Here is a 14,299-nt window from a genome sequence, read left to right as displayed (position 1 = left end):
AGCCTGTTTGTAGAGCTCCATTTTAATGGGAGGGCAGCCCCCAGAAATGACTCTGATGTTCTGCAGCACACAGGGCAGCGAAGTGGGGGTGGCTCGGTCTGTGCTCACCGGCCGTGATGGGCCCTGTGTTTTGGGCTGGGCCCCCCAGGCTGGGTCCGGGGCGTGTGTGAGGGAATCCAGGCCCCCTGGGAGCAGCTTGCCTTCGACTGTGGGCACTGCAGGCGGTGTGTGGAGGCCCTCGCACTGGCCTGGGTGCCTTCTCAGGAACGTGCAGGCTGTACTCACGGCCCGTCCAGTGTGGAGTGGCCGAGGCTGGACGGTGACTAGGGCGGGAGGCAGGTCCCTCTGCACAGGCACTGATAAAGCTGTCAGAACCAAGTCTGAATTAAAGAGGGCAGTGACTCCTGCCACCACATGTTGGGGTAAACCTGCATCTTCCAACTGTAGGTGAGGTGCCAGTGTCTTTTTTTGTGGAAGTGCTGAATCTGTCATGGCCTGGTTTAGTGTGGCGTCGTGGTGGGGCTGGCATGTGCATCTACTAACACACCCCCTTGTTCCCACAGTGGTGTTTGAGTCTAACGGCCTCCGAGGCGCTGAAGTCCACGCCACGTCCGCAGATGCCCCCAAACAAGTAGGTCTGACCATTAATCGGAGTTTGGGTTTAATGTGGGGGGTGGGAAAAGGCGTGTCCTGGGGTTCATCACAGCGTCACCAAACTGCTTTCTCCCAAATGTGTAAGTGACTTGACGTGGCTGTGACTTAGAAGCTGGCCCCCGGGACAGCCGGGGCAGGGGTGCCGATGGGCCCTGTGGTCATCTCAGCCGTGGGTGACGCGGATGAGGTTGAAGCAGCTTTCGGTCTTGGGGTGAGGGACCCAGTAGAGACTTCAGGTGACTTCAGGTGACTTAAGCACTAGAAATGTATGCTTTTCATCCAAAATTCCCAACTTCAAAACAGTGTCTTTGTGTTGTGCTGAGACTGGTGTTTCATGGCTGTGTCCCCGTCTTGATCTGGTTCTCTGTGTCATGCGCCTCCCGGAACGGCCATAATGGGTATGTGTCCACAGGCCTTAGCGTGTAAACCATCCGACGTCCACAAAGGCGTCAGGTCGGCCGGGACCTCGAAGGAGGTTGGCGTTCTACAGCAGCGAAGCTTGCTCCATCCCAGGGGCTCGCATGCTGTCCCGGCCCAGCGGCTTGTCCCCCTTTCTGTCCCTCCTACGGGATGTCACCGCCCCCCCCCCCCCCGCCTCGTTCTCCCAGCTCTCTCTGTGCTCTCGCTCTGTAGCCAGTGGCTGTAGAGTGTGTGTGTGCAGACCCTCCCCTTCCCAAGTGAAGAGGGGCTTCCCTGCCCCCAGAGCAAACCCCCGAGGCCCTGTCGGGTGGTCAGTGGCCGTCGCCCAGTGGACGTCTTTGTGGGGCCCATGGCAATGATGACGGCAACGTCCAGGCACCTCAGGGACCATCTGGTCTGTTCCCTGGAGGCGTGGTCAGTGTGGGGAGCAGCTTCCAAGGGCCAGCTGCTCGTTGTGGTTGAAGGGGCTGAGAGTGGATGTCACCAGCCAGACCAGGGGTTTTGTTTCAGCTTTTCATCATCTTCAGAATTCCTGCTTGTCGTTGAAACGCTTTTTTTCACGTGTCTTTGGTAAAATGCCTTGTTGTTTGTTAGGTTTTTAGTGACTTCTCTCTCAATAAAACCATAGTTTTAGAATGTAAAGCCATTATTTCATGACACTATGACAATTTATGAAATAAATGACATCATTCTGAATGCTGAATAAAAGATTTCCAAAGACAAGTCAAGTCGATTTAGGTGGCACCCTCCGTTTTAACAGAAATCGCTCCCTGAGATGACCCACCATGACGTGTCAGTAGTGAGGTGACAGTAAGGCCGGGTGGTGACTGGAGAACCCCACACCGAGATTGCAACTGTGGTCAAGTCCAGAGAGTCCTGTGCACACAGTCGGCCCATTAAATCCACTAACGTGGCTTTTTGATAAGCGTGATGGGTGGAAACCACCTGGTAGATCTGTGAATAACTCAGATTCTCCAGGAGCATGCATCAGTTTATTTGCCACATATTAATTCTACCCAAGCCTGTAAAATGCTTCTATCATGAGGAGAAATAGGTCAACAAAGCAAATCACTTAAATGGTATTTTAAGTTACTGGTTATGGTGGAGAAAAGATGTATTTTTGTCTTCGCCCTATGAGTGCACGTTCTGCTGTTTAATACGTATCACAACCAACCTCACGGTTTCCCATTCAGAGCAACTCAATCCTGTGGGTTCAGTGACTCTCAGGGCAAGGTCCAGGGCTCAGCTGTCTGTCTTTCCAGCTTCGTGACAGTGGTGGTTCAGGCCTGTGGCATCACCCTGAGCTGGACTTATCACCCTCTCATGAGGACAGCTACTATTTGATTCCACATTCGGGATCATGGCCACTGATGGTACTTTTTGTCCTTCATTCCATTTAAAATAGCTTTTGTTGATCAACCACTAAATGTTCCGGATCTCTAGGAAATTCCATTTTCCTTAGCACAGCCTAGAATTTAACAATTCCCATAGAGATCCTGCCAGTGTACCTGAAGAACGCATCAGCAACAGGTGGAGGCTTAAATCTTATTGTTCTTTCTTACACGGTAGTTCTTACCGTCTGCAGAAATTACAGTTGCTGTGTTAGATTTGGAGTATGTTGTAAGTTCAAGGAACAATCCTGAATTATTTGTCTCCGGTGGGACTCATACTTACCAACAATGATCTTCTCATGTTAAGTGTGCTTTACTAACATTAACTAATTAATATTTAAATCCCCTTCTTTTCCTGTGGGCTTTAGGGGCTGTGAATCATGGCCTTCTTTTTTTTCATCACACAACACTGTGTATTCATGCAGAAATTATTTGATCAGATACTTAACATTGATGGACTTTTATAGAGATGCATGACAGATACTAAGTTATCTAATTGAAGTAGTATCTGGGAATTCCGTTTTACAATCTCACTTATTCAGTCATTTGCAATATTTACTGAGCACCTACTGTGTGCCAGGCTCTGTAATACTGGGCAACGATCAGGATACTGAGGAGACAAGGTAAATATTCCTCCTGGATTTGTGGTTCTTAAGGTCCACTGGCTGGTTTAGGCAAGAAGATGGCAAAGTGGTGCAGCTCTGTGATGGGGTGAAGGTCCTGGGGCCCAGACGCGGACGTGTAGAGGACTGTGCTGGAGACCGAGAGCCCACTGGGAGGTCAGGGAGCAATTCTGCGAGGCTGGAGGAGGGGAAGCCCAGTGGAAGAGCGACAGGGGCACCGTGGGGTCCTGGAGGGGCACGCCAACATGGCCAGCAGCATGGCGGCTCAGAAAGGGCATCGAGTTAAGCTGAAGTGCCCATTCCAGACAGATGGCCAGGCACCACACAGAGGTGCCCAGGGTGGTCCTGGAGGACGCTGAGTTGGCCCTTGTTAGGGTGGCCAGGGAAGAGCAGATGGGTGTGGGGCTATTTGGGTTATGGCGGAATGTGGTGACCGGAGGCGGGTGCAAGAGGGGGCATTGTGGTGACCGTGGCTCTGGCTTGCGGCCCCAGGTCTGGGGAGGAGCCGAGCCCTGACCTCCGGCGAGTGGGGAGCAGCACAGACCAGGCCCAGATCACATTCCAGGCCAGCTCACCATGCCTCTTGGGGGTCCACGCAGGAGTGGCCGACAGGCAGACGCAGCTCCTGAGACCCAGGCTGTGGAGTAGATGCTCTCACCCCGGCTTCTCCCTGCGTCACTCCAGCACTGACCTGTGTGCCAGCTCTGGAATGAGATGGGAGCTGGCATGAGCCTGGCGATGGAGCCACATTCAGTGAGTCAGCAGCGGGACTCGGCTACTCTGAGAGCGAACCACCGTGTCAGGGACTGGGACTTGGGGACTGTGTGGGGCACACGCACATGGCTGCGCTTGCCGATGCCTGCACAGAGGCCGCCATGGACGGGCTGCACCGGGCTGTCCTGGGCCTGAGCCTAGGGGCGCTTTCTGCATCTCACCCCAGCGGTGCGCTTGCACGTGCTCTTATTTTGTCTTTTTTCATTTCACAGACTAGCTGGTAGTGGTTTCCTGGGAAAACTGAGTTTGGGGAAAGTGTTGTCAACATAGATGCAGTTTCAGTGCGCTACCCTGTTCAGAAGACACCATTCTTGAGTTTACACATGAACAACTGCCTTCACTTTGCCATATTAATACTTGAATTTTCTGTGTTGCATGATTCTGACAAATCATGCATTTGAGTGAAGCAGTTCAACAGGCATGAGAACAAATCAATATGTTAACATTGATTTAATTCAGTGAGGTCAGAATGAACAGAAGCATTGAGAAGAAATAAAATGACTTCCTTTTGCTGTTTTTGGTGAGGGTCTCTGTTTTGCACACATGCTGGCGGAGTTGCTTCTGAGCTCCAGGCATGCACTTTGTGTCAGCGATCCCAGAAGCAGGCGTTTCTCATCATCGCATTCCTCTGATAGGCCGAGAGGAAAGGCTTACTGGCTCCTTACAAGTTTAAGATCTGGATTAAATGAGAGGGTTTCCAGGAGGTAGTTCGTGGTCACAGTATCTCTTCTCCATGGATCTCATTGCATTTATTATCAAAGGGTTGGAAGGCTGGCAGAGAGCATCTATAAGCTGGGGAGTGATCTTCCAGCCCTTGGGAATAAAGGCACCCAGGGTGTGTGCTTGTGTTATGAAGATAATTCTGATCAGGCGGGTAACTGCTATTGCAAGCAAAAATCTTAATAAGTGGGGGACTTCCAGGTGTTCTATCATAGATTTTACACGACTGATTAATATTTAGTTTCTTAGTCATCAGTATTCATCATTAGAAAGAACCTTTTTTGAAAATAATATGCTGAAATATGGGTGCCATTGACCTATAGAGAAAAAAACTGGGATGTCTTTTAGTGTTGGGGGGGGGATATAATAGTTTTCCATTGAATTGTTATTAAAAATTAGAAATTTAAGTAATGTTTAAAACCAAGAAAAATGAACTCTCTCTCCAACTCCTCCCTGATTTTGGGATTTCAAAGAGCAGACTGATTTTTGCTGAAATACAAATTCTGGTGTTTTGATTGGATTTCTTGCAAAAATTAAAGACTATTATTAATAGTTTATTTCTTATTATTCTAAGTGCTATTTTAAAATAGTTAAGCTGGAGAAATAATTCCATTAATCAGTATAACAGGAAGTGAGAAAATAAATGGCAACTTAATTTGGCTGATATTTAGCAGTGGATATTATAATTCAAATGGTGGCAAATTCACGTCGGCTGGCATATTTGAATATATGCAGAATATCTTTCTAGTATCGCTTTTATGGTATATCACAGATCAGATTTTAAAATTCAGCTTATTTGTCTAAGCAGCCTTCTTATTCATAAAACCAAACAAATATCTTAAAACACACTGTCCACTTTCTTCTACACAAAACACACTACAGAATGCCATGAGCATCTCCAGTGATTTATTCAAAATTACCCGCAGAAATTTGAGCCCTTCTTTACTTACGGCCTGTCTGGTAAAGGTTGGAGCCTGCAAGGATTTATGTGTAATGTCATTAAGCAGTTAGTGTCACACCACGTGTGTCCAATGTAAGCCCTGTTCAGTAGCTGGCCTCCCTCTAGAGGCTGAGAGGTTCCTGGGTCCTGGGGGATTTAGGGTTTTTTTTTTTGTGTGTGTGTGTGTGTGTGTGTGTGAGATCCACCCCCCATGAGTACCTATGCATTCCCTTATCTTATAAAGACAAAAGGGAAATGAGGAGACCTCATAGAGTTCCAGATGTCAATATCCATCCCTACGACATCAAAATGCCTTAAAGATAATATTTCCTTCAGCATTACAGGAAAGGCCATAATTCACACAGCTGTGAAAAAGAAAAGCCGTATTTTCTAAAAGCTGCTTCTCATTTTCTGACTACTCTTTCTTTGTAGAAGGAAGATAGCAACTTGTGTGTGCTCAAAATATTATGTGTCCACCTCATACAAGGCTTCCTCAGACTCCTATGGCTGCATTTTCCTGTTTGCCCAGTTTTTCAGATGAATTTCATTCATTTGAAAAAAAAAAAACACCCCATAGGAGTGCTATATTGAGAAAAAGCGCTGGTCCCCATGAATCACTAAGTGCAAACGACTCTCTTTAAAAATGAGGTGCTACATGAACTCACATGTCCAGTTATAAGGAGTACTAGACATCAGAGCATCTGAATTTATGGAGTAAATCTAGTAACCGAGTTAGTTGACTTATCCAGATTTTGTAATCCTTCTAAAATAAACATTTTAAGACTTCCTGAGCCCTGCATTTTAAACTTCAGTCCTTTAGAGAGAGAAGACGCCTTCTAGTTGGCGCTCTAGTGGTGGTTTTTACTTTGCCCAGTGTGAATTTGCGTACTGTGTCCCAAAGGAGGAGAAGTCCAGGTAGGATGTGGGGACTGGTCTGTGTTGTGTGTATGAAATCTGGGTACACGGGACACGTGCTTCCACATCCTGCATACGCGCCCTGGAAGTACCGGCAAGCCTGTTGGCCGTGTGCGGTTGCTGACGGCTCCTGAGGCTGGCCATCCAGCACCCAGCGGCAGCTCCCGTTTTTCTCTCTGTAAACACAAAGGCCGTTTGCCTGCCGTGCGTGTCTAGAACAAGTTCTGAATGAGCCCTGTGGCTGATGAATCTCTCCACAGCATAATGTCACCATGCAAAAAGTAAAACATCTTCCTGAGTTTACGGCAGGGGATTCACCATCTACTTAAGGAAGTTTTATCACATCTCTCATTCAGCTGTTTGCTGCATTGCAGAAAATAAACTGCCATCTACCACGGTGCCCACCCTCAAGCCCTGTCAAGTGTCTTTTTTACTTGCACTCAGTGTCACGAATGTAGGGCTAGTTTTCAATGTGAGTCTTCTGAAACTGTTAACGAAAGGGACGATCTTAATTCATTGTGTCAACCAGGTCCTCTCCCGGCCCCACTTGCTTCGAGGGTTCCTGTGGGCCTGGCTGGAAGCCGGTTGGAATTTTACGTGAGTCCTGTCTTTTCTGTATACGTGTCAGTTCAAGCGGTTGGCTTCACTTCCTCAAGACTTTAACTGAAGGTTAATGCAGTTAAGTAAGATTCATCTTGCCCGGCTATTTTTGTCCTCAGGTGGTGAACTCCATTGTTCAAACAGTGATGCTGCGCATGTCGTTGGAGAATATTCTCTAAAAGCTTCAGGCTCACGTGATTCTCATTTTATCGTGCAGCTCACTTGACTCTAGAATACTCCTTCTGTTTTCCCAACATGGTCATTATTTATGGGAATCGAAAAGCTCCCTCAGGTTCTGACAGACCCGTGTGAGAGCTGCGCTTTCCTTTTTGTTTATATGACCCACAAATTCAGCCTTGTTGTGGAACTATCGCCTGTGCAAATCCGCTCTGTCGTACCGAACTTTGCTGTTTGGTTCCCCCCCCAGTCCGTCCTGCCAGCCTTTAGCCTTTTCTCCAGAGCCCGTTCAGACACCGTTACCTGCCATTCTCACATAGTCGGAGAAGTCGGAGAGCCTCTACGTCACTGGGGACCATTTGTGCAGCGGCCCCCGTGGGGCAGGAAGGTGCTTTTAAAGTGCATCCTGCTCGTGGAAGATGGGTTACAGCTTAATCAGGGGGCTTTGCCGACCTGACCAAGTTGCTCCATAAAGGTCATTGCTTGTATTCTTGGATGTTGATCAGAAAATTAATGGGAAAAATGCACTTAGAAACCACCAGGCAGAAATGAGATTTTCTGTTGTCTCCTTTTTCCCATCCAGGGGAGAGACCATTCTAACGCAGATCCCGTCCAGACAGTGCCTCTCAGAAAGGGAACCTAGAGACACGTTTCCGACGTACCCTGGTGCCCTGTGACAGCCGTTAGCAGCCCCCTCGTGGATGTCCCCTCAGTGCCCCGACCACTGCGGAAGGACAGCCGGAGGACCCCCAGTCCGACTCCTCAGCTCCCGGAGCCGCCATGCCGGGTGGAGGCAGAAGGGAGACGCTTCTCCTCACTGAACGTTGAACAATAAATGAAGATGCTGTACTCTGGAGTTACATGTAGATATTCTGTATGCGTACGTGTGCTCATTGGCCACAGTCCCATATTTTCTTGTAATAAACAGTGGTATTGGCGGGCACATAGGAGCACAGGCATCTATATTGTCCAAGACACGTTTGAGACACTGGAAAAAGATTCTCGTGTGTATCGGACAGAATGGCGAAGCCAAGCACTGTAAGAGAAGCCGCTGCGCAGCCGCACTGTCGGGGTCACCCCAGAACAGCGGAGGAGCGAGGGGACGAGGTGTTAGTACCGCGGCCTCTCCCTGTCTCCGTGGGTATTTAAAACAGTAACTAAAGAGAGGAAGGAGGTGGTGGTCAGGTGCTGTGGAAACCAGGTTCCATGGAGGAGGGCCAGGTGACGGGGCCCTGCCTGTTCAGTGGTTCGCATTGTGACCCTTTGGGGCCATCGCATTTCCCACGTGCTCGTCCCCCACTTCCCACCACTTGTCCTCAGTGAATCCGGCGGAGGAAACACATCTGTGGGATTGCTTATATCTGCTTCGGAAAAGAGAGCTAGTCGAACACTAAGCAGGCTTCTTTGTTTATTCTCAGGACCTTTTTGTAACAGGGCTACATTCTGCAAACTGCTCCCAAGGAAGACTGCCCATCTTAATGGATCCTCTAGCCACTGTCCCTCCCAACCCAGACCCGTTTAGTAGTAGCAGGAGGAGCCCTGAGCAGACTGGGGCACCCTGGGCCACTAGGAGGCCACTGCTCCAGAGCCTTCCACCCTCCCTGTTCCATCTGCACCTGCACCTGCCCAGCAAGTAGGTGTGTTTTCCTCTTGGGCCTGGTAACCTCCACAAGACGAGGACCCTTGATCCCAGGGTGTGGAGGGCCCCTGGCCCATGGGTGGGGGCAGCTTTGTATACCTCTTCCTCAGTCACACAAAACGCAGGTTTTTGCAGTGGGGGTAAGGGCCCATAAAAAGGATCTGAAACCATGCAGTGTACACAGTTCTAATTGTATTCCACAGATAGAGATATTTTCTTTTCCTATTACTGTGACACTGTGTGTGATGGTAATATTTCTGAGAGTTTCAGATTTTTGCACATATCATTTTATGCATTATCAAAAGTTACTGCTGCCTTGAATGAAAATGTTCTGTGAAATTTTTTGCAAAAGCTTTACTAGGTTTTTTTTAATTGTGAAATTTTGTAAAGGCAGGAAATGGAGTAAAAGGAGCATGCTGAATATATTTTTCAAAAAAGCAATAATTTTACATGTACAGAAATTATCCTAACCTTTAATACTGGTGAGAGCGACAGTTTACTTAATACAGTAATGGATTAGTGCAGTTTTTTGTAGGAAATGGGCTTCTGATACAAAGAGTTGTTTAAACACACACACATACACAAACCCTAATGTGTTGTTTTCCTGTTCTAATGATTTGCTGAATTATATTATTATTATTATTGTTGTTATTAGTTAATGTTTGGTTCTGGATTCTACTTGTTACTGAGTTTAAATTACTTGACTTGCAAACAATGCAATGTGACTGGCTGGCTTCTATATATACGTATATAGACGCATATAGATACCTGTATATGCGTGTATATATATTTCTAATTTTTTTTACTTACTTTTTTGTGAGATTCTTACACCAGATTTGTACCAGAATGATATGTCGTGTTGGTGTCATTAGGAATGTCCGTGCAGATACTATTAAGTGACTGTAATTGATGTTCTGTAAAGTTATTTTGAGCAAAATTGCAGAGAAACATCCCCCTGTTCTCCTTAGAAATCTAAATGCCTTTCTGTTGACTTCTGTTTGACCACTTTGATAGTTTTCCCAAAGTGATAATTTCTGCATTTTCTGGCTTTGGTTTTCTTGGCTGGAAGTGAACGGTGATAGTTCAGGAACCCACAGGGACCAGGGATTGAGTCCTGGCTGTTTCTCTGTGTTTCAGTCATTAAACGGAATCCTGTCCCCAAAGGGACACGGAGGTGTTGGTACATCCTTGCTGTTGAAGAAGCGACAGCCAGGAGCCCAGCTGGCCCTCAGAGCTGGACGTACCTTCCCGAGCCTCCTTCCCAGGGAGCCTGGTGGAGAAAGGGCTGTGTTCGGGGTCCTGCTGGCAGAGCAAGCAGCCCAAGTCAGTTTGAATGATTGTGTGCTGAGGACAGCACCGGAAATAAGGTTTTCGCTCAGCCAGGCAGACAGACGGGAGGGGCCCCCCGAGAGTGCCTCCCTCCCAGACCAGCTCTCCAGCCTGACTGTGGTTTCTTTCTTCCACTGATCGTCAGTATTGTATTGGTTTCTTAATGCGTGTGTCAGTTCAACCATAGTATTTAATATGATTTGTGTTTTCTTATTTATTTAGCTAATATGTTTTGATTCGCTTTTTTTTTTCGAATGATGATTTCTGCATGATCTCTCCTGTTAAGTCACCTTCTGACTGTTACAGATTTTCTACTACCTCCACCCATCTGCTGTTTCCTTGTTTCCTAACAGGATTTTTACAGTGTTGGCGTCTAATGTAACTTAGACAATAAAGGGTCTGGTCGTCTGCACCGCAGCCTCTCCGTGTATCCGCCCCGCCCGCTGCCCGCCGGCTGCTCCCGGGGCTTCCCCTCGCTCAGCGCTTAGTCTCTGTTGAATTCAAGTAACACACAGATAATGAGCTTAGAGAAATCTTTCAGGTTATTCACTCATATTCCTTAATTTGAAGAATGAGCATTTAAAACCTCTGAAAAATGAGCTGCTGTCTTTGGAAAATCGTCAGCTGTTGGTTCTGTCACTTTCTGCCTGGTTCCTGGGAGGTCTCCTGGCAAGTCTCAGATGGATAGGTTTCACCTTGCTCAAAACAAAACACAATACACAATTTCAAACCAAGTGGGCCTTTCGCCTTTTTGGTTTTGAAAAGTATTAAATGCTTTAAGAGGTCCTCCCCCACCCCCTCTATTTACTTATTTATTTTTTTAAACCAAGGAAGACACTGGTTTCCTGGACAGAAGGTGCTCCAGGAAATTGCACTGGTAATTGCATGTGGCCACTAGGCACCGTAAAGGAACACATTTGTGTCTGGTGTGCCAAGAACCATCTCCAAACTCAGCCACTGTACTACAGGTTATGTGAGGTCACTTACCCATCATACAGAGGCGCTTGCTGTCGTGAATTTGACAATTCAGTCCCTTTAGGATGTCCGGTTCAACGCAACACGCAGCAGGTCTCACCTCTCTGTTGCCTTTCCAGGGAGCTGGCCCAGGGCACTTCGCGTGCTCTCCACCGAGAGCAGCGTCGCCCACAGGCTGAGTGTCTTCCGGGTCCCAGGGTGTGGCTGCAGCCCTCAGTGTGCACCTCCCAGGCAGCACAGTGCCTTGATTTGCGTGGCCAGATTCTCCTCGCTGATATTCCTTCTTTAAAAAGACAGGTTACCATCCCCCAGGCTTGAGAGGTTTCAATAACATGGAAAGAGGATGCATTTGAAATTTTGTTTGCATTTTCAAAATGCCCCTGTCTGAAGTACTGCTTTATTGCTTTTAAGTTGGGTGTGTTCTAATCACAGAACATTTTATTCACTGAGCAAAAACAAAACGAAATGAAACCACAGGCCAGGACTTGGGCGGACATGGTTTGGGGGCACTCCAGAGCCAGGCAGCTTCCTGTGAGAAGTGACCGAGGGAAAATGTTCATTCTTTGTGGACTTTGCTAATTATACTTTGAGGCAGTGAAATGCAAAAGACCATAGAATTTGTATTTCTTTTTTTAAAATACAATTTATAACATTATATTTTGTACTCTTTATATTAGAATTTGTAACTAGATTGATGTATTTAACTCTATTTCTGAAAAAAATAAGTCAATGTTTCAGTTATGTGATAAAAAGTATTTAGATAAAACATATTCATTCTATTGGAATTTGAAATCAATAAAAACATCTTGGAGTTCTTGAGATTTGTAAGACCTTTTTCCCCTATTTTAGGAAGTGGCTTACATCCCTTGGCAGCCTTGTCTTGATCTTTGTTTTTTAATTTTTTTGGCTGAACACAAAGCAAAGAGTTAGTGCTCTTTATTTATATAAGCAAAAGAGTTTAGGATGATTCACAAGATAGTTCATCTGAAAAGATGCCCAGATGACCAGACTACTGTTTTTTTGCACATCTTTTGGGGGCCCCAGCATATACCTACCACTGGGGCATTTTTGTTTTTGTTATTCGAAAGCGGCTCTGCGTTTCTCATCTTTCCCTTGCCCAACTCTTACTGTCCACACAAAACACACACTTTTCTTGTACCTGCAGTATAAACCACACACAATATTAAGATGCAAAAGGAATCCTTGATCGGATGAAATATACGAAGAATGGGATACAGCAGGTGGTGCTGTGGTCCAGTTACAGTCAGATGGCAAAAACAGGACTTAGGGCCCTCAGGTGCCCTACTAGCATTTTAAGTTTAAAAGATAAAATGTGTTTCAAAGTTTAATGATGTAACTATCTGCATTGACAGAAAAGAGAAGGGATGAGGCTGGTACTTCAGCGTGGCTTTAAAATTGTGCTGGGAGGGGGAAACAGATGGCTGGGTCTGCGTCAGCTCAGTGCCCTGATGGCACAGGCAGCCGTCCGCCTCTGTACTCATGAAAACACCGACTGGAGGGGGGTTCCGGAAGGCCTTTCGATTTCGTAGACCACAGAACCAGACCTTGCCGCCGGTGAGGTCTCTGATTCAGTCTATTGGCGACCTGTCTTTTGGGTGGCTGGTTTTTATGGGAAGGGTCCTGATTCTAAAAGATGTGGCAACTCCAGCCTCTTCAACAGGCAGCTGACATTTCATGGAGGAGCCGACTGTGCTGTGGTATGGCAAAACAGAGAGCCCCGCCCAAGTCTGTCTGTGTCCCCTCATGTGGCAGGTTTCCTTGCAGGTAACGGGGCACGTGACGCTCACCTGCGTGAACCCTGCAAGACCCTCTCCCAGGCCGCAGGCGTTCTGTGGGTGGCCGTGCGCCTTCCTCCAGGAGAGCAGCTTGCATTCTTCTCTGTCTGCTTAGTTGTCACCAGCTCGTGAGCCTAAGGTGTCCTGCCTGAGCTGCAGGCCCTCCTTGGCTATTGCGAATCAGGGTGAAGACGGCAATTGACTATTTTCAGTGTTTGTACTTTGCCACAGGCTATGCGGGGTGGAAGACCTGGGCATGGCCGTGTCGCTCACACACAGAAACTTCCACATTTAAGACCCAAGAATGAACCACTCCACGTATGACAACACCTTTCTTTCCCCTTCTTGCTGTTGGAAAACTGCGTGCGTTTCTAATCTATACTCTTCATGTTCTCCATCTTTCCTTTTTAAAAGGTGAGTTGTTATTCAAGAGATTAGCAAAATTATTGAAAGAAAATGTGGAAAGCCTTAGTCTTTGTGTGACAAACTCTTGGACTGTCTGATTTCCTCACTGCTGAGTGCTGCGCAAGGCCATAGCAGGGCTTTAAGGTCGGGAGATCCTGCAGGGCCCTGGAAGCGCAGGACAGTCACATACCCACACAGTAGCTTCTTTTATGGGAAGGGGAAAGAGGATAGATAGAGGGAAATAAAGACTGCAGTGAGAACGCTCTTCTTTTTTTTCTGTTTTCAACTGAAGAAGACTCTATGCACAGTGGCCAGGCTAAGCCCTCAATTAATGGGGTGTTGGGTCTGCTAAGGGTAGGGCGTAAGGGTAAACCCATAGCTCGGCTGCCAAGAGTTCCCGTTTTTAACAGGCAAGAGGAGTCTCACCTCGTTCTGCATCCAGAGTTGCCGGTGGAGGAGCAGGACTCAGGCCACGCGGAGCGCCGTTCCCGCTTGGCTTTGTGCTGTGCTGTCTCGGTACCACATTCTGCTCTGTTCCAGGAATTATACTTAGAGAATGGCGAAGACAAGCTAGAACATTTCCAAGAATCAGAGAGGGGCAAGAATTTTCAGAGCAGAAAGGTTTTACACAAGGCAGCAGTCGTGAGATGCCGGGGGGTGGGGCGGGGTGGGGGGCCGCTGTGGAAGAGCTGGTGGGGCCTGTGGGTGTGTCGTCGCCGAGCTGCCTGGGGGCGGGGGCGGCTGACTTTGGCCTGACAACCAGGATCACCCGAGGGAGGGTAAGGCCTTCCCACCGGGGCACAGCCTGCCCCGTGTCAACAAACATCGTGAACCTAGAGGGTGCAGGCCGGAGCTTGCTGCTCCTTGTTGAGGCACTCAGCAGGGGCCTTGCACAGGGTCAAGTCGGAACCAGATACAGCCTCATCTGGCCAGGCGATCGC

General features: G+C 47.6%; 1 protein-coding gene across 7 annotated transcripts in view; it reads left to right on the top strand.

The window, feature by feature from the left end:
* The window catches only part of ZNF516 (zinc finger protein 516), a 111,066-nt gene extending 99,093 nt beyond the window's left edge, over positions 1–11,973 (top strand). For all 7 annotated transcript variants that reach the window (XM_036884133.2, XM_036884140.2, XM_036884135.2 and 4 more), the window contains exons 5-6: positions 564–631; positions 7,798–11,973. In XM_036884133.2, coding sequence (XP_036740028.2) covers positions 564–631; positions 7,798–7,857 — 128 coding nt within the window. In that variant the 3' untranslated portion in view covers positions 7,858–11,973. The remainder of the gene's footprint in view (positions 1–563; positions 632–7,797) is intronic.
* Positions 11,974–14,299: the final 2,326 nt, after the last annotated feature.

The sequence above is a fragment of the Manis pentadactyla genome, chromosome 6 (genome assembly GCF_030020395.1).
Source record: "Manis pentadactyla isolate mManPen7 chromosome 6, mManPen7.hap1, whole genome shotgun sequence".
NCBI lineage: Eukaryota > Metazoa > Chordata > Mammalia > Pholidota > Manidae > Manis > Manis pentadactyla.
This window is presented reverse-complemented; position numbering and strand designations above follow the sequence as displayed.